This window comes from Crocodylus siamensis, chromosome 10 (assembly GCF_052110815.1).
Source record: "Crocodylus siamensis isolate JL-2025a chromosome 10, ASM5211081v1, whole genome shotgun sequence".
Lineage (NCBI taxonomy): Eukaryota > Metazoa > Chordata > Crocodylia > Crocodylidae > Crocodylus > Crocodylus siamensis.
The window spans coordinates 38472195-38494631 of record NC_143404.1 but is presented as its reverse complement, the minus strand read 5'-3'; the positions used below and the strand labels follow the sequence as shown (position 1 = coordinate 38494631).

At 51.2% G+C, this 22437-nt stretch overlaps 1 protein-coding gene across 6 annotated transcripts; it reads left to right on the top strand.

The window, feature by feature from the left end:
- Positions 1 to 550: 550 nt before the first annotated feature.
- Positions 551 to 22343, top strand: FCHSD1 (FCH and double SH3 domains 1). 6 transcript variants are annotated; one of them, XR_016444393.1, is made up of 21 exons: positions 551 to 708; positions 1173 to 1270; positions 1855 to 1900; positions 8572 to 8645; positions 11107 to 11251; positions 11549 to 11685; positions 11977 to 12040; positions 12648 to 12776; positions 14186 to 14308; positions 14538 to 14633; positions 14805 to 14921; positions 15377 to 15481; positions 16144 to 16305; positions 16556 to 16684; positions 16935 to 17018; positions 17397 to 17568; positions 18170 to 18375; positions 18905 to 19001; positions 19267 to 19334; positions 19901 to 20517; positions 20600 to 22343. XR_016444393.1 is itself a non-coding variant. In XM_090064295.1 (21 exons), the coding sequence occupies exons 1-20, from the start codon at positions 688 to 690 to the stop codon at positions 19662 to 19664; spliced, it is 2133 nt and encodes a 710-aa protein (XP_089920421.1). In that variant the 5' UTR covers positions 551 to 687; the 3' UTR covers positions 19665 to 19670; positions 19901 to 22343. The 6 variants fall into 6 exon arrangements, 5 of the variants coding, with proteins under 5 accessions (XP_089920421.1, XP_089920420.1, XP_089920422.1 ...); XM_090064295.1 differs by adding an exon at positions 19605 to 19670 and having other exon boundaries at positions 19901 to 22343; XM_090064294.1 differs by having other exon boundaries at positions 19901 to 22343.
- Positions 22344 to 22437: the final 94 nt, after the last annotated feature.

Below are 22437 nucleotides of genomic sequence, written 5' to 3'. Positions count from 1 at the left end.
AAAACCTGGTTGCACATATGGTAGCCATAAACAAGTGGGGGTTCAGTTGATGTTGCAGCCAGGTTCACTCCTTGGTTACAGCACAATACTAAGCACTTTTGAAAATCTAGCTATTATTCTCCCGTTTCCCATCTTCTCCCTGCCAGCTAAACAAGCTCCTTCCCCTCCTGCACTGAGAGAACAGGGCGGGAAATGGAGATAGACAGGGAAGAGAGTAAAAGCCCGGAAAGCCACATCCTGCTCCGCACAAGCAGAAACGCAAGATGCGCCTGGGTCTCAGCCTGCAGGACCGCAGCCACTTCCCGAGTGCCAATACCAGCTATCCGAAGCCCGCTCCCTCCGTGGCCGCGATCCCAGCTCCTTGCCCTGAAGGCCTAAGCTGCCCACGTCCCCCACGGGCAGGTGTCTCATGCATTTTGCCAGCGTCTCCTCCCTCTGCCCAGCCCGACCCCCTCCGCCTCGGCCAGGCCAGAGCCGCAGGCTGCGCTCCGCCCTCCGCGGCGTCCGCAGCAGGCGGGCACTCGCGGGGCGGGGCCAGGCGGCTGCCCCGCCCCGGCCCGCCCCGCCGCGGGGCCGCCGACTCCCGGCAGGTGGCAGGGCCGGCCGCGCCGCGCGGAGCCGGATCCCCGCAGTTCCGGGCTCCTGCAGCCTCGGACGCGGCCGTGGGGCGCTGCGCGGAGCTAGGACATGCAGCCGCCCCCGCGCAAGGTGAGCGCGGCCCGGCCCGGCGCCGAGCCGCGCTGCCACGGGTTGCTGCGGAGGCCGGGGCTGGTGGGGCCGCTCCGAGATGGCGCGGGCCCGCTCGGGCTGGGCTGGGCTGCGCGCTTCGCCCGCCCCGGGGCCGTGGCTGCCGCGTGCTCGGCTGTCCCGCGGGCTGCGTGGCGAGGCCGGCGCCGCACGACCCTGCGAGCCTCCCCGCGTGCGAGGAGACGGCTGTTTTGCACTGCGGGAGCCACCCGGTGTCCGTGCCCCCGGCCCTGCCCTTCCTCCCCGGGTCGCTGCCCGTGCCTCGCCCCAACCTGCGGCTCCTCTGCTGCGACTGGGGCCAGACGCCGCGGTAGCTGGCGTGTCTGCAGCTGGAGCTGAGTAGCCTCCTGGTACCTGCCATGGGGGCCGGGAGGAGTGGCGTGCTCAGGAAAAGCAGCTTCCTGATATACAGACTCCTTTGGCAGGTGAAGTTGAGCCAGGAGGTAAAAGTGCACTTTGCAGAGCAGCTGTCCTGCCTGCAGAACAAGCAACAACGGGACACGGAGCTCTTGGAGGACATTAGGTAAGGACACCAACTTGGCATTGGATCAGTGTATCCCTGTCCAGCCCTATCCTACCTGGACTAAGACCTTCAGTCTCAGTCCACTCCTCAGCATATGCCTGATCCCATTCTCTGTGCATGAGAATGAGCAGGGGCAACGCAGGCTTTCCCCAGGCTGTCTTGATAGGGTTGTGAGCGCCCATTTGTTCCTTGGTATCTTTGCTGATACTGTTGCTCAGTGTGTCCTAGTGCTGGTTGTGATGGTGGCTTGTGGACTAAATTGAGACTTGCCAACTCATCCAACCTGTGGGCTGTTGAGTAGCCATGATATGGTACCAACTTCTAGTCATTAGTGACTTTGAGTTTGTTGGTTTGGATGATTGGGAAATGGGAAGCACCATGGAGTATCGTCAGCTTGCCTGCAGGCCATCCCCAAGATGCACCTATTGAAGTGAAATTGGGATGCAGAAACCTTGGGTACTGTAAGATGGGCAAGCTGCAATGGAGCTGTGTTGACAGATGATGCATGAGGCCTTCAGCACATCCTGGGGCACAGGCAATGCTGCATATACTTGTGTTGCTTTTATCATGTGTTCTCCCTGCAGGTCCTATAGCAAGCAGAGAGCTGCCATTGAAAGGGAGTATGGGCAGGTAAGATGAGGCAGCTGTATTGCTTTTCCTCATTACCGCTTTTTAGGAAGAGATTTTGCTGAGTTCTTTCAAGTGAAAATATGAGCAATTTGAATCATAACATGGTAAAAACAGACCTTGACAAAATGACTTGAAGGGAGTATAAAAAGACAAATTTTGGCCACCATCCTTAGTTATGACCCACTTGTCATCTCTCAGAGCTCACAAGAACATCTCACTATTAAGAGGAGAACAAGAGCAGCCAGGCTCACCACCTTCAAATTAAAAGCCTTCCTGACTTTGGGATGCCCACAAAGCGTCTTCCACAGCACAGTACCTCCTTTGGGTAGAAAAAAATGACACAGTGTTCATTTACTTTTTCCAGGCTTTGGTTTGTTTGTACACAAGGGATGGGGAATCTGTCTGACTGTATATGAGGAAAGGCCTCCACATGGCTGGAGTCCAGTCTGTTCTGAGTCCACTTCAAACAGAAGCTCAAAGTTGGGGTTAGATGTCACACTTTGTGAGAATAAAGCTACGTGACCCCTATCTTACAGGTTACCAAGTGCTTCAGTTCCCATATTTCACAAGGTGCCCCCTCAGCTGTAGTTCAGAGAATCTATCTAAATTGGCTGTGGTGGTTCTGGAGGGGAGGTGTCTTGCTTTATGTTAGCCAGACAGCAGTGTACTAGTCCCCCGTTCTTAATGTTACTGAAGCTAATAAGATGTGATGTCTGTCTCACCCAGCAGTGATATTTCCCCTGGTGTCAGCTGGTACTTGCTTGAGCTGCCAAGTCTGAGCTGTGTGATGTGCCATGCTCTGGAAATCCAGTTGCTTGGCACCTTGGAATGGAAAGCTTCACTCTCTCTGCCAAGCTCTCTCCCAGTAGACTTATGCTCATTCCTCCCATTGCCAAAGGTCTGAACTCAGTCCTGGAGAGAGAATAGTTAATAGTTGGTGTCACTAGACTGAGGAGTTCCCACCCTCCCTTCCCTTGCCCCCCTCCCCCCCCACAAAAAAAAGAAAGTTGGCATCAGTGCCTTTTATTTTTCCTCTCCTGACGTTTCTCCCTCCTATCCAAGCAGTTTTGCTTCTGGTTAGCTTATGCATGAGAGTATATCTCTTAAAAATAGTCATGTTCTTCCTCTCCTGCACAGGGGCATGCGGGGCCTTTCAGTTGGATTGCTTTCACCCCTGACACTAGAGACCCAACCTGGTAATAGATTCAACTACAATATTAAGAAAAGTTCCTTGCAGTATTTTAGTTTGTATGTCATTTCCACATCGAGGCTCAGTGAAGTGAAAAGGGCTATTTGTGGGACCAGTAGACTGTAGAGTGGGACCCAACTAGGAGCCCTTCATTCAGCAAAATCACAGCCTTCCTCTCTGATAATGTATCCTCCTTTTAATCTGGATTTCCCTCTCCTGTTTTGCCACACCCTGATCAATCTCTTTCATCTGTAATAGAAATATAGGACTCATCATTCCTAGATTAAGGATGGAGGGAGAGGGATACAACAGCAATTGTCAAATATTTGAAAGGCTGCTATAAAGAAGAGGGAGAACTGCCTTATTCTGAGGGCAGACCCTGCAGCAGAGAGGATTTAGGTTAAATTTCAGGAGGAAGAAATTTCTGACAATAGGAGAACAGTGGAATAAGCTGCCCAGGGAAGTTGTGGGATCTCCTGAATTGGAGGTTTTCCAGAGACTCAACAGACATTTGTCTGGTCTGGGTAGGAGTAATGCATCCTGCACTGATGCAGGGGGTTGGACTAGGTGATGTTTGAGTTCCCTTCCAACCTTATGATTCTATTATTTCAAATGTATCATGGGTCTGGCTCAGGGCCCCTGACGCATACCTTGTTTATGCGGTATTACCCCAAAGAAGTAAATTACTGGCTGAGCCTGGCTAAGGCTGCTCATGCCTGGAAGCTGGAGAATCCACAGCCTTGGTCCACAGACTGCCTTATAAAGTACTAGTGGGATTTCCTGTGGACATCTCTGGAATGACTGCAGTCCTTCTGATTGATGAGACTTTGGAAGAGTGCCAGTTGGTGCTGTGCAAAATAATGGGATTTCTGGTATTTCAGTGGGTAAACAAAACTTTTTTTTTCAAAATTAACTTTTATTTTTTAAATAAAATTGAAATGCATTGTTAAACAAGACATTATTTCACATTGAATGTTAATTTAACATGTCAAAAGAAATAATTCAGGTTTTTAAAAATGTTTTAAGGGTTTGTTTGTTTTTTTTACTGAAACAGTTCTGTGAAATAGACACAAGTTCACAAAATATTTCAGTTGACTTGTAATTTCAGCTGAAAAATGTTATCTGCCTCTACTGCCCAATTCACTTGTTTCCCTCACTAGGTTTGTTGTACACTGTGGCCTTTTAAATACAAAATACTTCTTCTGAAATTACTTAAGCCATTTGCCTCAGAAACATCCTGTAACAATGAGCCTCATAGGATAACAACCTTGTAGAGAAGCTTTTGCTTTTATTAATTCAGAATGTTAATCATTTAATTTCATTGCCCCCCTGTTCTTGGGTGACAAGAGCTTTTCACTGGCCCTCTTGAGCATTTCTTGTTTGATATCAAATTGCTTTAAATTGGCATGTTGTTTCTGCTTCAAAAGGTAGTAACACCAATCCATCCCAAAATTAAACCCCCCAAGGAAAAAAACAAATATTGAACCTACAAGAGAGAGAAAACTTGAGGCAACACAGAGAGAAAGAAGGTTTGAAATGCTGAAAAGAGAGTGAAAACACCCCAAAGATCTGGACTAGTTGAGAGAAAAGTATGGCTGAATTGGCCAGAGGAGAGTAAACTGTGGCAATAAGATGGATGCTTACTGAACAAACCTGAAGCAGTAACAGCTAGAAACTTGTGGGCTCAGGATTTAAAGCTAGGCTCAGACTTTCCAGGAAAGATGAACAGGTGCTGAGACTTTTTGAAAATCTCCTTTATAAGAGATGATTCAACCACTGTGATGCCTGGGAAGTTGGTATAGAGAAGAACAGGAAGCAAGAGTGATAGGTATACCAGGTAAGTAGTATTCCTGCTGCCTGGTTTTGTAAGAGAGAGCAAGTGTGAGCCAGCATTCTGGCTCTGTGGGCTTCACCAGCTGGGGTATAAGAGAGAAAGGAGTTTAGACACCATGGGTGCACTGGAAAATGCTAATTAAAAAGAAAGCAGGAACTCCTTGTGGTGATGCGTGAGGATTGATGGAGACAGGCGTTCTACTAGTCCGGTTTAAATGTACTTTGTGTAAGAAAGGGTGGAGATGGCCAGGTAGAGATGGCTGCACTAGGAACAGAAGATTGTAAGTGCAGTGTAGGCTCTGCTAGCCAGCAACACGGCCAAGAGAGGAAGCACAGCAGGGCACCAGTCCTGGGAACCTTCTAGGACAGACGTACATGCAGGCTTCCTTCCTGAGAAGATATGCACCCCAGAAAGGGGTCCACGCTTGCATACAATTAGAGACAGAGTGCCCCCTTCTGAGATACCCATATGTCTGGTAAAGGGTATGGTCCTGGGGACTCCCCCAAAGAATAGGGACCTGGCAGTGGGCTGGGAACACAAAGGGGCCTGTGCATTCCTGTAGGGCATCCCCTCTCATTTCTTCCTTTTCCAAAGAGACATAGTTGTTCCTGCCATTCCCCTCTGAAAGGCTCTAACCATCCTGTGTCTGGGTCTGGACCTTTTCTTTTGTGAGATGGGTGGTAAGCCAAGCACAGTGGTCAAGAATCAGAGGTGCTGCCTCTTTGCCTTGTGGCATGAAATCCTTTCTCTCTTGTTGCCTACTTGCCCCGATCTAATCTAACCTCATCTTCTGTCTCCTGGCTGCTGCTGGGTGCTAAGCAGATGTCTTCACTGAGCCACTCACACTGAAGTCTAGGTCTCTGTTCTGGGATGGTACAGCTAACTCCTTACTGAGCAGTTTGTGAGTAACCAGCGCGGGCTGTCTGCTGTGTGTTGTGTTCCACCTGTCTCTCAATGCCATCTGCTGTGTATAATCCCATTACCTAGCTGGGTTTCTCCAGCCTTGATTAACTTAAATCATTCTGTTGTCAGCAAAGCTATCTGGCCTGCAAGGTTATTAATAGCCCAGACAGGACCCCAGGCAGCCTTTCTGTTGGATGTTCACTCTAGAGTCATGCTTATTATTCTCCACCAAGCTTGAAATGGGAGGCAGGAATTTTGATACTCTCTCAGATTCCTCAGACCCTCTTCTATGCCTAAAATTTCTTATTCTTAGTTTTGGCTGGAGGAGAAGAATTTGGAACATAGCAAATTAAATGGACAAGCTGTTTCAAAATTACTCTGGTCTCTGGAACATCACTGGCTTTTCAGCTTGTGCAGGAGCTCTTACCTCTCTCCTTTATTTTTTCATTGCCTTTATGGATGACAGTTGCCTTTCCAGTGCTATTGTTTGGGCAGACTCTTGGCAGCAGCTCCATAGTAAAACCTATACTAGGAGGCTCCTGAGAACAGCAGATGTTCCAATGACCACAAGATCTGGAACCCTTGTGAGCACTGAGGGTCATTGACCTGTACCCTAAGGCTTGCTTTAGGCTGCAGACATGCCAGGGGAATTCCAGCTCTACTGGCACAACTTTATACCCACACCAAAGAGTTGCACCATCTCTTGCCTAGTGGAGTAAGATGGTTGCCACCAACTTGCAGAAAGCATGGTAGTTTCTACCATGGGTTCTCCTATGGTCCATTCAGCAACTGATATCTTCCTAGGGTGCACTTCATGCTATGACAGCACAGCTGCTGCAGTGGAGCCACACAGCATGCACACTGGCAATCTTACCTGGAGTGATCTCTGTTGAGTCCAGCATCAGGCAGAGACTTTGGTGGTTCAGCTCTCTCCTGCTGTCCTCTCTGGCACTCTTTGCATGTGACCTCACTGGATGAACGGATTCCATTCTGGAGGAGAGCATGCCAACCTTCCAGTAGGCTTACATGAATCATCTATTTATTGGGCTTTTTCTACATGGAAAGCTTGTATCACTTTGGGCATTTATACACATACCTTTTGTCCCACAATGCACCAAGCATCCACTGCTTCAGAACAGACTTGATTAATCAAGTCTGCTCCGCACATAAGTTGATGTGAACTGCATTGCTCCACATGCAGTTGTATAAGCGGGAAAATGCATGTCAGCACACAAAGTGGCAGCAGTGTGCTTTTGAACTAAAACACTGTCTACGTGTTTTAGTTCAAAAGTGTGCCGCTGCCATTTTCTCAGCAGTGACATGCATTTCACCACTTATACAACTGCAAGCACTGCAGCGCCAGGCACTTTTCAAAGCACCTGGTGTGTGGCGCTTGCATGTGTAAAAGTGCCCTTTAACTTTAGTTGGGTTTTAAACTGATGTAATTATGTTGGTGCAATCCCTGTGTGGATGCTTTTGTTTACAGAGCAGGCTACTTCAGTTATACTTAATCTTGTCCAATTCCACCCGAGTGACAAAGGAGTGGTTTACATCAGAATATGAGGTGGGGAGGAGGTATGCAGCTTTTTCTACGATGGTGTAAATTCAAAAACAGGGTTGAACCACAGTGATGAAAGTCACAGAGGTGCTAGGCTCTACCTGCTGGGACAGGCTGACCTGTCTGCCTCCCCAAAGGCCTCTCAGCCCAAACAGGTAACATCACCAAAGTCATGGCACAGGATGCCAAACCTTTTGGCTCTGGGATGGCACGGGCTTGACAAGGCCTATGTTTTAGAGTGGTACACATAAGTAAAATGTGTTGCTCCAGCAGCACAGTTAAGGTATTTGGGAAAGTCCCTGGACATTGTGTTAGGCAGACATGGAGCTGCGTTGTGGCTGCAGGTGCTATGCTGCTGCGCTCTTTGTGGACTTCAGGGTTTCTTGTTTGTTTCTCTCACCTGTCTTGAAGGCTGGCAATCTGCCCTGCCCTGAGGATGCTTCTAATTGCTTAAGGTTTGTGTGTGCATGCATGCATGCATGCTCCAGTTTGGCTGTCACCCACATAGCTAGGATTTCTTTGCATTTTATAGGTGCTTTTGTTTTTGCTTTCATCCATCTTGACTTGTTGCTAGCCTCCCTTCAGCTTGGATTGTCCTCTTGCTTTCCCTCCATCTTTCTCTTCCATGTCATCTTTGTAGGTGTCCATAACAGATTCAAAAGTGAGAAAGCCACACAATCACAATATGTTCTTGCCTATTTACTTACTGTCATACAGAGCACAGTATCCTAGATCTGATTTCAGGGGGCTCCCAGCCCTTCCTAGCAGGAGGCACTGTAGGAAGAAGTGCAGTAGTGCTTGCTCCTCATTACTCCATTTCTCACCCCTCCCTGAAGGAGGCACTGGAAGGAAAGGGGTGTGGAGTGCCTAGGTTTGGGCCTGTACTCTGCTGACTACCTGTAAAGCCATGATTAGTGCTGTCTTTGTATCCCTGCTATCTGGTATGGGAAATGACCTCCTGGTGCTTTTGGCTGCAATACAGTAGGAGGAGAGCTGTGGTCTCAGGGCCCTGAGAGTGGGGAGCTGTTGAAACAAACCAGCAGGTTGAGGAGTTTGGTGTAGAAGTATGAGTCCTGTCAGGGAGCATCCCTCTGCCCTTGCTGTTCGGGATCTCCAGGTAGAGCCCTTGGTCGGGCAAAACAGATGAGGGGAGTTGCAGTGACAAGTGACCTCATATTTGTTTGCAGGCACTCCAGAGGCTGGCAAGTCAGTTCCTGAAGAGAGACTGGCAGCGGGGCCGAAGTGAACTCAGTGACTCCAGGTGGGACAGCTGGCCAGGGAGCAAGCAGATAGTGCTGGGCTGGCCTCTTGCTCTGTCACCATGAGGTGCTGTGAGCAAACTCTAGCCATAGGGACAGTTCTCACAGTTTAATCCTAGACTTCCCAGCTGGAGGCTCTGTAAAGAGCAGTTTAGGAGCACTGGCTGTTGGTGAGCTCCTAGCTACTCCAGCCCCAGCTTCTTCCAGCAGGGAGTGCTGGAGGGGGAAGCAGGAACACCGGCTGTGGAGAGGTCCCAGATGGTTCAGGCTGAGACCGGAGCGTCGGAGATCCCTGGCAGGTGCCCTTCTACATCATTGACGTTCTGACAGTGCCAAACACTGAGCAGTTTCCCCAAATCAGGAGAGGATGCTAGAGGTCACTGCCTTTGAAAATTTGATTACTTAAAGTTGCCTAAATGTGGACTTTACCACACTATAAACTGCATTTTTTAAAAATCCTGTCTGAGCAAATTTTAACAAACAGAGGACAGAGTGGGCTGTAAAGGGAAGAGAGCACCACAGCCAGGGGAATTGGAGTGGACAGGTTTGCCCTGCTGTGGAGCTATAGAAATTAAGCCAGGCTGAGAAGTGGGTGTTATGGGCCAAGTGTACTGGATACCAGAGGAATTTCCGGGGTTTGTGTGTATCTATATTGGGCTGTACCCAAGGAGTATCAGTGTCAGGGAGAATTTGGCTAAGTCCCATGGGGTGTGGGAATGTCTGGGGCAGGGTGCCTCTATCCTGGTTTAGATCCCATGGTATACATGTACTGCTAAACAGTAGAAACCGGTATGAACTGGCTGTGGAGCTCTCCTTGGATTCCCATACCCCAAGCCCATGCACTCTTAAAAGCTGCCATGTTCACCTCAGAGACAGCCCTTTCTGCAGAACAGGTGACACTGATGTAAGATCCTCTTATCCACCGCAGCCACTTTGGTGAAACATGGCAAGGCTTAGTAGTGCACTCTGCACATGTGTGTACAGAATGCAGTGCGGACGCACTGTGAGCTTCCTCAAGCCCCAGGGTGAAATGTGCTCCCACCTAGTGATGTCCAGAGTGAATTTCTTTTTATTATACAGGGGGGAAAAGAGGGGCAGGGGCATCTTTGGCTGTGAGAGGAGGGCAAGAGTTGACAAGCATAGATGCAAGGAACTTGATTCATGCAACAAGAGTTGCCAGGAAAAGGCTGTAACACTGCAGTGTTTGTATTAGAGAGAGGTCTATGTAAGGACCAGTGTTAAATGAACAGTGGGGGGTGGTATAAGAAACAGGGAGAGTGGTCCTTTCCCTCCAGGACTTTAAACTGGGGACCGTTATCCCCCTGTCTTGCAGCTCATGCAGTAAGCTAGAAGACAGAGGTGTTTGCTGGACTAAGGATGGTGTGACTGCATTCCCCTCCTGTGGTCATGAAAGGCAGCCAAGCTCTGCATGCAGGGATCTGGAAAGTCAGGGTTCTGGTAGAAGGCAAGGAGGAGATAGGGCAGAAGATGAAGGTACTGGGGAGTGGCAGTGCTTCAGAGATGGCACTGACCTGACTCACTAATGTAGCCTCTCTTGGAAGAGAAGGAAAAGCCAGTGGCAGAGGGATCAGCAAGACCATGCCATGAAGGCTGGGTGGGAACAAGGAACAGAGGTGAAGCAATGGGTCCATGAGGCCAGACCGGTAAGGAAGAGGGAAAGTAAAGGGCCATGTTGGGGATGGATGGATTAGCCTAAAGGTATTGATCAGAGATGTGGGGGAGTTATGATGATCAGGAGCAGAGGCAATATGGCAAGTACCTGTATCCAGGAGGATTGCTGCAACTGCCATCTGTAATATTATGAGCTGTGCTATGGCTAAGAGAGTGAGGGGGCACAAGGAAGTCATTGTGCAAGGTTAGCCCTCGTCATTCTTCTGCATTGGCCCCTGAGAAGCAAGCCAGCATTATGGTGGGGGGTGACTGCATGCTGTCTAATGGTACCGTTTTCCTGGGTCAGGCTTCTTAAAAGATGCCAAAGGACAGAATGAAGCAGTGATTGTGCTGCTTGTGTGGCTGACTCAGCTGTGTGCAGGATGGGGCTTGGCTTGGGAGCCTCAGGCAGATGGATGCATGAGACACTACTCAATGGTCCTGACAGGCTGGGCCTTGAATACAGTGGAGCATAATGGCCCTGGATCAATGTGGGACTGCAAGCCTGTAGGAACAAGCCTGTTTGATTAGGCTGAGAAGAGTAGCCCTGGGCGATCTTTTTAAAGAGAAAAAGGACCCCTAGCCCTGTAGAGCCAAGGGATGCTTCCAGGTGCATATACTGAGGGGAGGGCCTGGAGCAGGGCTCGCAGGGACACGGGATGCCTGCAACTGACCGCATGGAAGGGGAAGAAAATAAAGGGCTCTGTCTCCTGAAAGGGCCAGTGGGGAACTGCTCTGAGGAGTGGAAGAGCAGGTGCCATCATGATTGCTTGTGGTGACAATTCCCCACAGGAGTGCCTTTGCAGTCTGGAAGGGCGTGATTGACAGCACCATGTGTGTGGGGCAGGCCAGGGTCACAGCCTCAGAGAACTACCGTGGCATGGCTCTGGAGGTGGCCAAGACCACCCGCATGTCCAAGGAGCACCTGCTCAAAAAGGTACTTTCCGCAGAGGGTAGATGTCAGTCCTGCAAGGGATGGTGGGAACACCCCCAGTGGCTGTTGGTACAGGGGGCCCTTTGTGTCAGTCAAGAGTGCAGAGCTACCACACGTGAGAAAGGGGATAGGAGGGAGCTAGTGTTGATGTTCCCTATTTTTAGCCACAGGAGGAGGAAATGGGGAGGGTCATGCTGGCAGAAAGAGGCAAGAACACCACACTGCTGGAGGGGGAGAGGGAGGGAGAGCAGGATGAGGGTGAGGCTAGTGTGCGTGGGCTCATTCCCCTCTCTGCCTCAGAGCATGGAGCAGTTGCAGAAGGTGCAGGCAGAGTTCCTGGAGACTGTAAAGGAGGTTGGCAAGTCCAAGAAGCAGTTTATGCATCTGCAGCGGGTCAGTGAGGTGGCCAAGGAGAAAGCAGCTGACGTGGAGGCCCGGTAAGTAGCTTCCATCAGTACTGCAGACCAGGGCAGGGTGATCCTAAAAGGAGACCCAGTAGAGGGTACAGTAGTGCTGGAGGTGTTTGAAGGGTCTGTGCAAGCATGTGACCCCAACCCCTGTTTTCGAAAGGAGAGACTGTCTTCTCCCTGGGGAGGGGGTGTGGCTGAGCTACTGTGGCAGACTGGGGGCAGGAGAGGGCTCCCTCAGGATAGGGCCAGCATCCCTGGTATGGATGGATAGGGAATGGGGAAAAGGGACTTGCCATGCTGAGGTGTCCTTTTTTGCAGACTCCAGAAGAGTGACCACGGGATATTCCATACCAAAGGCAGTCTGCAGAAACTCAGCAACAAGGTCAGAGACTACAGTCATCTACCTCCTAGTTTTCTGGCTTGTTTTGGGGATCCAGTGTGAGAAGTGCCTTCTATATGCAGTGGGGTTAGGTAGAGTGACCATACGTCCCATTTTCACCAGGGCAGTCCAATTTTAAACACGTGTCCTGGGCATCCTGTTGGCTTGGTCAGATGACTAGTTTTTGTCCTGTTGTCAATGGGAATGCGGTGGCAGAGGTACTCTCCAGCCAGGGCATGCAGAAGGGGGAATTCAGTCCTCTGGCATCCCAGAGTGTTCTGCATTTCCCACCCCCTGTTCTTTGGTGATCTCAGGTGAGACTGGAGCTCAAAGACAGTTGAACCTGCCAGAGGGGTTGGGGTTAGGGGAGGAGAAGAGAAGAAGCATGTTGGATACAAAGCTTGCTGAGGGAGGGGTGTGCATGGAGCTGTGGGAAGAAAGCCCTTGTTGTGGCAGTTGTAGGATTAGGAGTTGATTTTTGGCAGGCTGGCAGAGGAGATGGTAGCATCTGGAGCTGGTTTAGGCAGGGTGGGGGCACGGTTCTGTGGAGTATTGTTCCCTGCTTCTTTACCCAGGTGCTGCCTGCCTTCCTTTCCTCCCTCCCCTGCAGTTCTCTGGACAACTGGCACAAAATGCACAGCAGCTGGCAGCGGCACAGAATGAGTACCTGCTGACCCTGGGGGCTGCAAATGCCCACCTGGAGCACTACTACTGCACAGAGCTGCCCTCAGTCATGAAGGTGGGATCTCTGCTAGTTCCTCTCCTTAGATCAAGAAGAGCTGACCTGAGGTTCTCGTGGGTTCCCTTCAGCCCTGCCTCCAGTGCAGTGTGGGGGCCAGGGATGAGCTCCAATGGCTCATGAAAGCAGTGGGGGTCTAGCTGTCCTCAGTCCTGGGTTCTGTTGCCAGCACTTGCCTGACTGCCTGTCTCTAGCTCTGAGCTCTGAGTTCCTAAGGGAAAGGTAGCGCTGTGACAGATGTTCTTGCTCAACAGTGGTTCCCAGGAGCTGGCAGCAGGTGTCTCTGCTGTGACAGAATTGAGGGCCCTGGAGTTCAAAAGCAATCCCTTTTAGAAAGCACCTGCAAACCCCTGGCTCTGGGAGACTTGATGCCTTAATGGGGCAAAGGGACCCTGTTTGTGCTTGGGCAAGGTCTGGTTACATCTCCTACATATGCAGCTGCTCCCTTGGATCTGCCTTTGAGAACAGAGGGGTCTCATTTAGCTCTGGAAGATTTGCCACTGCTTCCTTGTACTTGCACTGTGTACTACTGCACACAGGGACCCTCCTCTGCTGCACATCTTGGCAACCATGGGCCTCTGCTCCCTGCCCTGGTGATTCAGGGAAGGGAGGGGGGAGTCCATGGTTACTGCTAACGGGGAGCCCCAGCTCCATGTCTCAGAGGGAGGGAAGATGTGCTCTGCTGGAGAAATTCTCCAGTTCCTCAGTGGGGCAGATGGGCTAATGAAAGACTTTTCTGCACAGTGGCAGGCTGCCTGGGGAAGGCTGGGGCGATGAGGGCCCCTTATCTCAGCAGATGATCATGCCTGCTTCCCACAGCACCTGTGGAGAGGCTGAGACCAGAATAGGTAGATACCCCCCCGCCTATAGCCAGCACTCCTACCTTGTTCCTGACAGCAACCCTGGCTGAGAGATACTCTAGCTAGAGCAGCTGGGAAGTCCCTCAAATACCTGTGTGCCAGTGGTTGATACAATGGGGAGGGAAATTAGGGGAGGTTCTAGCTTTTCCCAAGTTCAGCTGCGTCCCCAGCCTGTTAACTAGTTGGTCATCCTGTCCTGTTCCATTCTTTCCCTGAAATGGCCCTGAGTGCTGGTGTGGCAGCCACAGGCTACTATCAGTCCAAACCCAGCTAACCCTTTTGTACGGCTGACCACTTCCTTCTGATTGTCAGTTGGTCTTCTTGCCCCTTACCTGGATGGCCTTTACCTCAGCAGATCCCTCTGACTTGGAGTGAGAGAAGCTTGCACCTCTGAGTAGGTTTGCCAGCTTCCCCAATTCATGTGATTGCTTCCAGGTCCCTGAGAAGGACACCTCCTGGTAAGGGAAGAGGAACCAGAGGGCTTTCCAGAGGAGTGGTGCTCTTTCTGTCTTTTCCCTACTGTAATGTGTTGGATTCTGGTTTCCCCAGGCCCTGGATGGTGACCTCTATGAGTGGCTCCGGGACCACATGACCCTTATCAGCCAGACAGAAATTGAGACCTGTCACATCACGCAAGAGCAGTTCCATGGGGTCCTGGAGGCATCCACGCAGGTAACAGCATCCATCCCTGGTGGCTGCCCCCCAAGTTCCAGCTGATGGCAGCACTACCTACAGGCCAGGTGTGCCTGTGCATGGGGAAGAGGGTTGCGGCAGCCAGGTTGTTGATTCCTGCACCAATAGCTGTTTTTTTTGAGTTCTGGGTGACAAGCTGTGAGATGGCCCCTGGCCATTTTGCTCTCTGTTCCCCAAAGCGCCCCCTCACTCTCTTATGCTACTACAGGTGTGCCGGGAGCAGAACCTCCTCCTCTTCCTGCAGGACCACACCACCTTCACCCTAATGCGCAAGCAGCACTTCCAGCCTGAGGGTATTAACAAGGTAAAACAGGAGGTCACTTCACTTGGTGTTGGGGGTTGTGAAGCTTGAAGTCTAAGCTTCCCACAACCACACTGGCATAGCCTCAGCTGGCCATTTTGCCCAGAGCTGGAAGGAAGCACCAGAGCCCCGGGTGGAAGGTGCATACTCTGACCATGATGGGCTGTTCCCCAGGTATGCCTTCTAGAACCACCAAGTGGCAGCACTGGAGAGGGTGGCTTGGAGAAGGAGGCACGGCGATGGGCCACCCGGACAGCCAGAGATTATAAAATAAAGACTCATAGCGGACAGGTGAGTGTCCAGAGCTTCCCAGAATTCTCATCTGTACCAGGAGGATCTTGTGGTTATATGACGGGGAACTTGTTCTGATGTGTCAGATCAAGGGGAAAACCTAAAATTCTGAATCTATGTCTCCAGGCCCTAAGTGATTGCCTTTCCCCAGGACACTCCCCTTGGGCTTATGGCCAATGGGTTTTTGGCCTCAGCTGGGAGAGCTGCTCCTTTAGCTTGTGGTAACTGAGAAGGGAACCCACAACAGAATGGCTTCTTCTTTGCAGGGTTAAGAGCCCCCAAAATGCACCTCCAGGGGCCAAAAGGTCACAAAGTGCTTGTCACTTCCCCTAGGGGGAATGGTCCTGCTGTGAGCAGTGGGGGTGGATTAGATGACCTCCTGAGGTCCCTTCCAACCCTAATTTTCTATAATTCTCTGAATGTCTGGTGACTCACTATGACTTGTGCCTGTACAGGTGCTCCAGAGGATGGAAGCCAGGAGGCAGCAGGCCTCAGAGGCAGAGGTGGCAGACATGGAGAGGAGGATGGAGGAAGTACGAGAGAATGTCCGGAAAGCAGAGGTGTGTCTTGGCTACTGGCAAGCTGTTCTGGGGGTCTGTGTGCCTTGTCTGCACCATGTGTGCATTGGGCTTTGGGTTCCTGAACGGAGGCACAGGCAGGTACAGCCCTAGGCTGGACACTGCTGGTATAATGGAGTTCTCTGACTATCCCTGGAGAACTGGGACATTACTGAGCAGAGGGGGCGAACAGAATGTGAAAAGATGGTGGTATGGCAGGGATGGGAGTAGAACCTGGTGGAATGGCATTCTCAATGCAGTAGTGGAGGCAAGGGGGAAGAAGTTTGAGGGCTTGGTATGGTGTTAGTCACTAGGTTGAAGGGGAAAGTGTTATTGTATAGAACACAAAATGCCAAGCTAAGGTCCCCAAGCTGGGGTCTACAGCACCCTGCTAGGCTTGCTCTTCTCTAACTCTAGGTAGCAATTAAACCTGTCTACGTGTGCTACTAGCTGGCAGTTGGGAGTGGGGTGATGAGCAGCTAGGGGGACAATCCCTTCCTTTCAAGATATTTGTTACCTTTTGATTTTATTTGGGCTGTGGCTGTGTGGTGTCTAGAGTGTGGCAGGCTCAGTGCTGCCTATTAGTGAGATTGGCAGTGTACCCCCTGAGAAAAGTGCCAACGCTGAGGTGAGGACTGACAAGCAGTCATACTCCATGCCTGCAGGTCAGCAAAGTGAAGGCTGATGCCCGGTTGACTCTGCTGCGCCAGACTGGCCTTGATGTGGATGCCTGGCTGTCAGGAGCCATGGGACAAGTACTGGAGGAGCTAGAGCAGGAGCGGCGGCTGAGTGAAGCCCGCAAGTCCAACAGAGAATCCGCCACCATGGTGAGAGCTGCCTCTGTGTCTGGGCTAGGACAAGACAGGGTCAGGAGGGAGGTCTGGGATTTCATCTGCAGTTGGACTGCTGTTTGGGCAGAAGAGGCTGTTGGAGTATGTGCAGCCTAAACAAAGAGTCTGTGGACTGGAAGGGATGATTGTACTTGTGTCAGGACCTGTGTCTGCATGATCTGGCTGTTCTGTATGGTGGGTGACATTGGTAGGACACAGCACTCTCTGATGCTAGGCTTGTTGCTAGGCAGAAGAATTCGATTTGGCAGAGTTTGAAGACTATGATGATGATGTGGATCTGTTTGAGGATACAGGCCCCAGCGCTGGCACTACCCGTACCTATCCCTACACCTGCAGGGTTATCTTTGGGTACCAGGTAAGGGCACCATCTCCCTGGGCCTTTGGTACTATACACACGAAGAACCTGTTGCACACCACTACATGCTTGGATATCAGGATCTCGTCTCCAACACTTACAAATACTTACTGGCACCACGTGTGGGCAGGGGGTACTCTGTGTGCTTAGTCTCTGGTAATGCACTTCTCCAAGGGTTCAGCAGCCATTCCCTTGGCTGCAGGGAGCACAGCTGCTGATTTGTACTGTGGCTTTGTGTGTCCCTGAGCAGGCTTGCCAAGCTGATGAGCTGTCCATCTCCCAGGGGGAGGAGCTCGAAGTTATTGAGGATGGTGACATGGAAGAATGGGTCAAGGTAGGTACAGGGCAGCTGGGACATGTTTGATGGAGTGTCGCAGGTGAGGGACCATCTCAGGCTCTCTACTGCAAGGAAGGAGCTGTCCAATCTGTTCTGCCTGGTAGAAGTAGCTCTGGGGCGGGCTTTAAAATTTGGCTGTCTTGGGTCTCCCTCCCTACTGTGTTTTGCTTGTGGCTTGGGCTAGGGTTGGGAGAGAACTGCTATCGGCACTGGTGCTGAGCCAGCAGACCACCAGATCACTGCTGCCTGGCCTCAGAAGCTGTCTACTGTCTCCTGATACAGTGAGGCTGAGGCAGGGGCAGTTGGGCTGGCTCCAGCACCAGCGTGTTATTGAGATTCTTAACTCATGTTCTCTTGCCCTGTGGCCACCTCCAGGGGCGCAACAAGGTGGGACAGATTGGCTACATACCTGAGAAATACCTGCTGGTGCTGGACTCCATGGGGAATGAGCAGAGGTCTGGGAGCTGGAGGGAGGGCCCCTCTGAGACTGCAGTGGACAGGGAGCTCACGAACATCATGAACACAGAGTTGGTGCTGGAGCCAGGAGGTGGGTGGCTTGCTGGGTTTTCTAGGACTGCATGTAAGGCCCTGAGGATAAATGGGGCTGTCTGTGTGTAGGAGATGCCCCAAGGCTATGCAGATGTAAGAGGGCCTATATGTTCATGAAGGAGTTTGCCCTATCAGCCCTTGTGTCCCTGCTGTGGCTATTCCTCTGTGACTTGACCCTATCCTGCATTTTGGCTTGGAGGGATGGATTTGTGTCTTGGCCACAGAAATGGGCACGGTTCCTGACCATCTCCCCCAGAGCCTTTGGCAATGCATTGTGTGCCTGATTTAGGACAACCTGAGAATCTTATTTCCAATGATGCTGAGTGTCTTCAGTTCCTACTGATTCTGACTGCAGCTTTGAGCACTTCATACCTCCCAAAGCAGGGACCCACTATCTTGTGTGTTTCAGTATCCCCATCCTCAGCAGGACAAGGACTATTTGGGAATATGGGAAATGGCTAAAGGGGATTCTCCAAGGTGGCAAGATGCCAAGTTCTGTCCCAGGTGGTAGCAGCTGGACTGGGCAGGTGGGTTTGGTGTCTGTCAGGTGCTGAGCAACAGTGTGCTGCTCCCTGATGCAAGCTCTACTCTCTCCATAGTGTGGCTGGTCCGAGCCCTCTATGACTATGAGGGACAAAGTGCTGAGGAGCTGACCTTCCCTGAGGGAGCCATAATCCAAGTACTACCCAGGGAAGAGGGGGACGTGGATGACGGCTTCTGGAAAGGAGACTTCAATGGGCGCATTGGGGTCTTCCCTTCACTGGTGGTGGAAGAAATAACAGGAGCTGGAGGAGCTGCTGGGCAGGTTGGTCTCTGTGTCCCCATGCCCCAGCTAGCTGGACAGTTCTATTTGTCTTCCTCTAGGATAGACTGATGGCCAAATTTGCAAATTTGTGACAGTCTCAGCTCCCAGCATCATGCAGTTGACCCAGGACTGGGTCCAGAACACTTTGAAATGGTGCTTGAGCAGCACTGTCAGCCTGTTCAGCTAACTGGGAACAGAAGTAGTTCAGGTCTTCAGTGCAATCAAGTCCTGTGTTCCCTTCCCCTCCCAGAGCAGGCAGTGGCATGTGCTGGGGGAGCCCAGGACTGGAGAACCATGCACATGGCATGCCCAGGAGGGGCTAGAGCCTTCCCTTTGCCTTGCAAACAAAATGCATTCCCACCTCTGCTAATGCCAAGTCACCCATTTCACATGTGGATAGATTGTTGCTCCACACGAGGAAGTCTCCCCCTGGCCTTGTCTCCAAAGCTCTTCTGCACTGTTTCCAGCTCTGCGTCTGTGAGCCTTGTGGTAGGTGCTGCCCTTTAATACCCTACATTTGTATCTCCAGGAGCTCTCTTCACCATCTCCTCCGGCTTTCTCTCCTCCAGTACTTCTGCCTGGTGCCAGGCCAGGCTCCAGTCCTTCTCCAGAAGTGCTGCTAGGAGGTGAGTGCCTCATGGGTTACAGCCCGTTGGCTGCAGTACCATGTTTCTTTTTCTTCTGTGAGCTGTTATTGGTGGAAGGGATATTGTTAGGAGATGCCATAACCTTGCCAAGTCTATAAGGTGTCTTTGGAGGGAAGCTGGAATAGGGAGGGTACAGGGAGGTGGGTTTGAATGCATCTTAGGGAGGGAAGTGGGGGAGGGTGCTTGGTCTGTATAGAGAGCAAGACTGTGTGTGTCTGGTCCTTAACCATTTTTGTCTTTCTAGGCTGCAGGCAGGATGGCACAGCCAGTGAGCACAGCTCTCCAGACCTGACTGCTGCACGTATCCGACCGGTAAGAGTGTTCTGGACCAAGGCAGGATGGGGTGACTGGGAGAATTTTGCCCCCAAAGTGGAGTGTGAGAACAGGATTTCTCTGGGCCTCACCTCATGAGCCCCCAGAAGTACAAATGCCTCTCTGCCCCCCCTTCCTCTCCTCTCAAATGTCATTATGTCCCTCTCCCCTGGTACCCGCATGCCCCTCCCCTTCCTGTGCTAGCATTGCATTGTAATCCTTCCAGTCCTACTAAATATGCTTGTTGTTTGCTTCCTGCCTCTCCCACAGTTGCTCCACACCTCAGCATGGCCATCTGGGAGCTGCTGCAGAGCTTGCTGCATCAAGTAGCTCAAGGTTGGCTTGCTGTGCATGCTGTTCCCTCTGCTATCACAGGTCCCAATGCTGGGAGAAGGCCTTGACCACTGATGCCTCACTTAACTTTGGCTCTTCAGGACAGGCCTGGTGAATCCTACAGCATGCCCCAAGGGTGGGAGATGCGGGGAAAGTGTTCCAGTGCCAAGCTGAGCAGATGCAGTGCTGTACCAGGGACTAAAGCCTTGTGATCACTCTCTGTCTCTCCACAGCTTAGAGCACCACCTCCCCCTCCTGCCAAGGCTCCTGAAGCTGAGCCTGAGCTACACCTCAGCTGACTGCTCCCAGGACCTGATGCAGATCCTTTGGCTCCTTCTGGAACAGCCCAATCCCTCCAGCTTGGAGCTGAGCGCACAGCCTACAAGTCACCTGAGCCAAACTGCTGTTACAAGAGCCCATGGATGGACGAGCTTCCCACTGCTTCGGCATCTGCCCTTCTCCACAGCCGGCAGCAGCTCCAGTAGGGTGCAAGTTTGTCCCCCATAGCCTCTGCTCCTGCCCTGGCTGTCTTCACTGTGCCTACAGAAGGACTGCAGGGGTCTTTTAGGGAATACAGAGCACCATTAGACATTGTTTCTTCCCTCAGCACCAAGGAGGGCTGAAGTGGCAGGTCCCCCCTCTCCTGCTGGGGACATCTCCAGCAGAGGCCGCCATGTGGAAAGTACTTCACCTGAAGTCTGAAAAGGGGCCAAATGCCTGGTACCAGCTGTCTGCTTCCTGCGTTCCAGCCTGCTGGGACACTGTCCCCAAAGGTTCTGTCCTGCCATGCTCCCATGCGGTGCGACTCCCTGCTGTCCTGTGAGAGTTGATCCTGCCCTTCATGAGCCAGGTATCTGAGGCTCCTGTTCCCTGCCCCCAACTCCCTTGCTCACATGCTCTTAGCTGGCATTTCTATATATTTCTCTTAACAGATGCTGAGAGGTCATTCCCTGCAGAACTTGTCCCTCTGCCTAGCCTCGGGATAGAATCATAGAAAATTAGAGTTGGTATGGACCTCAGGAGGTCATCTAGTCCAACCCTCTGCTCAAAGGAGGGCCATCCCCAACTAGATCATCCCAGCCAAAGCTTTGTTGAACCAGGCCTTAAAAACCTTCAAGCATGGAGATTCCACCACCTCTCTAGATAACCTATTCCAGTGCTTCACCACCCTCTTAGTCAGAAAGTCTTTCCGAATATCCAACCTAAACTTCCCTTGCTAAAACTGAAGAAACTGCTCCTTGTTCTGTCATCTGCCATCACCGAGAACAGTCCAGCTCCATCCTTCCCACCCTTCAGGTAAAAGCAACTATCAAATCCCCCCTCAGTCTTCCCTTCTGCAGACTAAATAAGTCTGGTTCCCTCAGCTGGGGCACATTCCTCATAAGTCATGTGCCCCAACCTCTAACCATTTTGTTGTCCTACACTTGACTCTCTCCAACTTGTCCACATCCTTTGTGTAGTGGGGGACCCAAAACTGGACCCAGTACTCCAGGTGTGACCTCACCAGTGCTGAATAGAGAGGAATAATTACGTCCCTTGATTAGCTGACAACACTCTTACTAATGCAGCCATCTGCTGTTAGCCTTCTTGGCAAGAAGGGCACACTGTTGATATGTTCAAGTTATTGGACACTGTAAGCCCCAGGTCCTTTTCTGCAGAGCTTCTGTTTAGCCAGTTGGTCCCAAGCCTGTAGGGGTGCATGGGACTCTTCTGTCATATCCTAGACCTACCCTCTAGTGTATCTATTACACACTGCAGCTTAGTGTCATCCACAAAATTGCTGAGGGTGCACTCCATCCCATCTTCCAGATCATTAATGAAGATAATGAACGAAACTGGCCCTAGGACCGACCTGTGGGACACTCCACTTGATACTGGCTGCCAAACAGACATTAAGCCGTTGATCACTACCCATTGAGCCCAGCAATCCAGCCAGCTTTGTATCCACCTTACAGTCCATTCATCCAACCCATATATCCTTAGCTTGTTTGCAAGAATGCTGTGGAAGACTGCATCAAAAGCCTTGCTAAAGTCAAGGCCAGGTTCTTTGGGTAGAGGTGATATCTTTTACTAGACCAACTGAGTAGTTGGAAAAATATTCTTTGCAAGCTTGCAGGCACAATCACACTTCTTCAGGCATAGGAACAGAAGAAACTCCCTATGCCTGAAGAAGGGTGATTGCACCAAAAGCTTGCAAAGAACCCTTTTTCCCAACTACTCAGTTGGTGTAATAAAACATATCACATCTACCCAAAGAACCTGGCCTGCCTATGTCCTTAGACCAATGCAGCTACAACCAAAAACCCTTGCTGAAGTCAAGGTATATCATATCCACTGATTTCCACGGAGCCAATCCTCTCATCATAGAAGGCAGTCAGGTGGGGCAGGCATGACTTGTCCTTTGTAAATTCATGCTGACTTCCTAATCACCTTCTTCTCCAAGTGTGTAGAAATGGTAGAGACAGACATAGTACATGGTGTTGCTATCAAGGGCTGCAGTAGCTGTTCCTCACCCTACTGGACTCAGCAGGAGCTGCTTCTGCAGAACAGCTGTTCTTCCATGGTCCCACTCCCTGCCCCCTGGGGGAATGGGTTCCTGAGAGTCTACCCTACTGCCAGAAGCTCAGGCCCAGTTCCTGTGTCCAAATAAAACCAGTTCTGCATATGTTCAGCAGCTTTAATGGTTTCAGCTTGTCTATTTACAGTGCAGTTGAACACCAAAGCCACCAGCAGCTGCAGGGGAGGGCACCTAGGCCTCCCCAGTGACCAT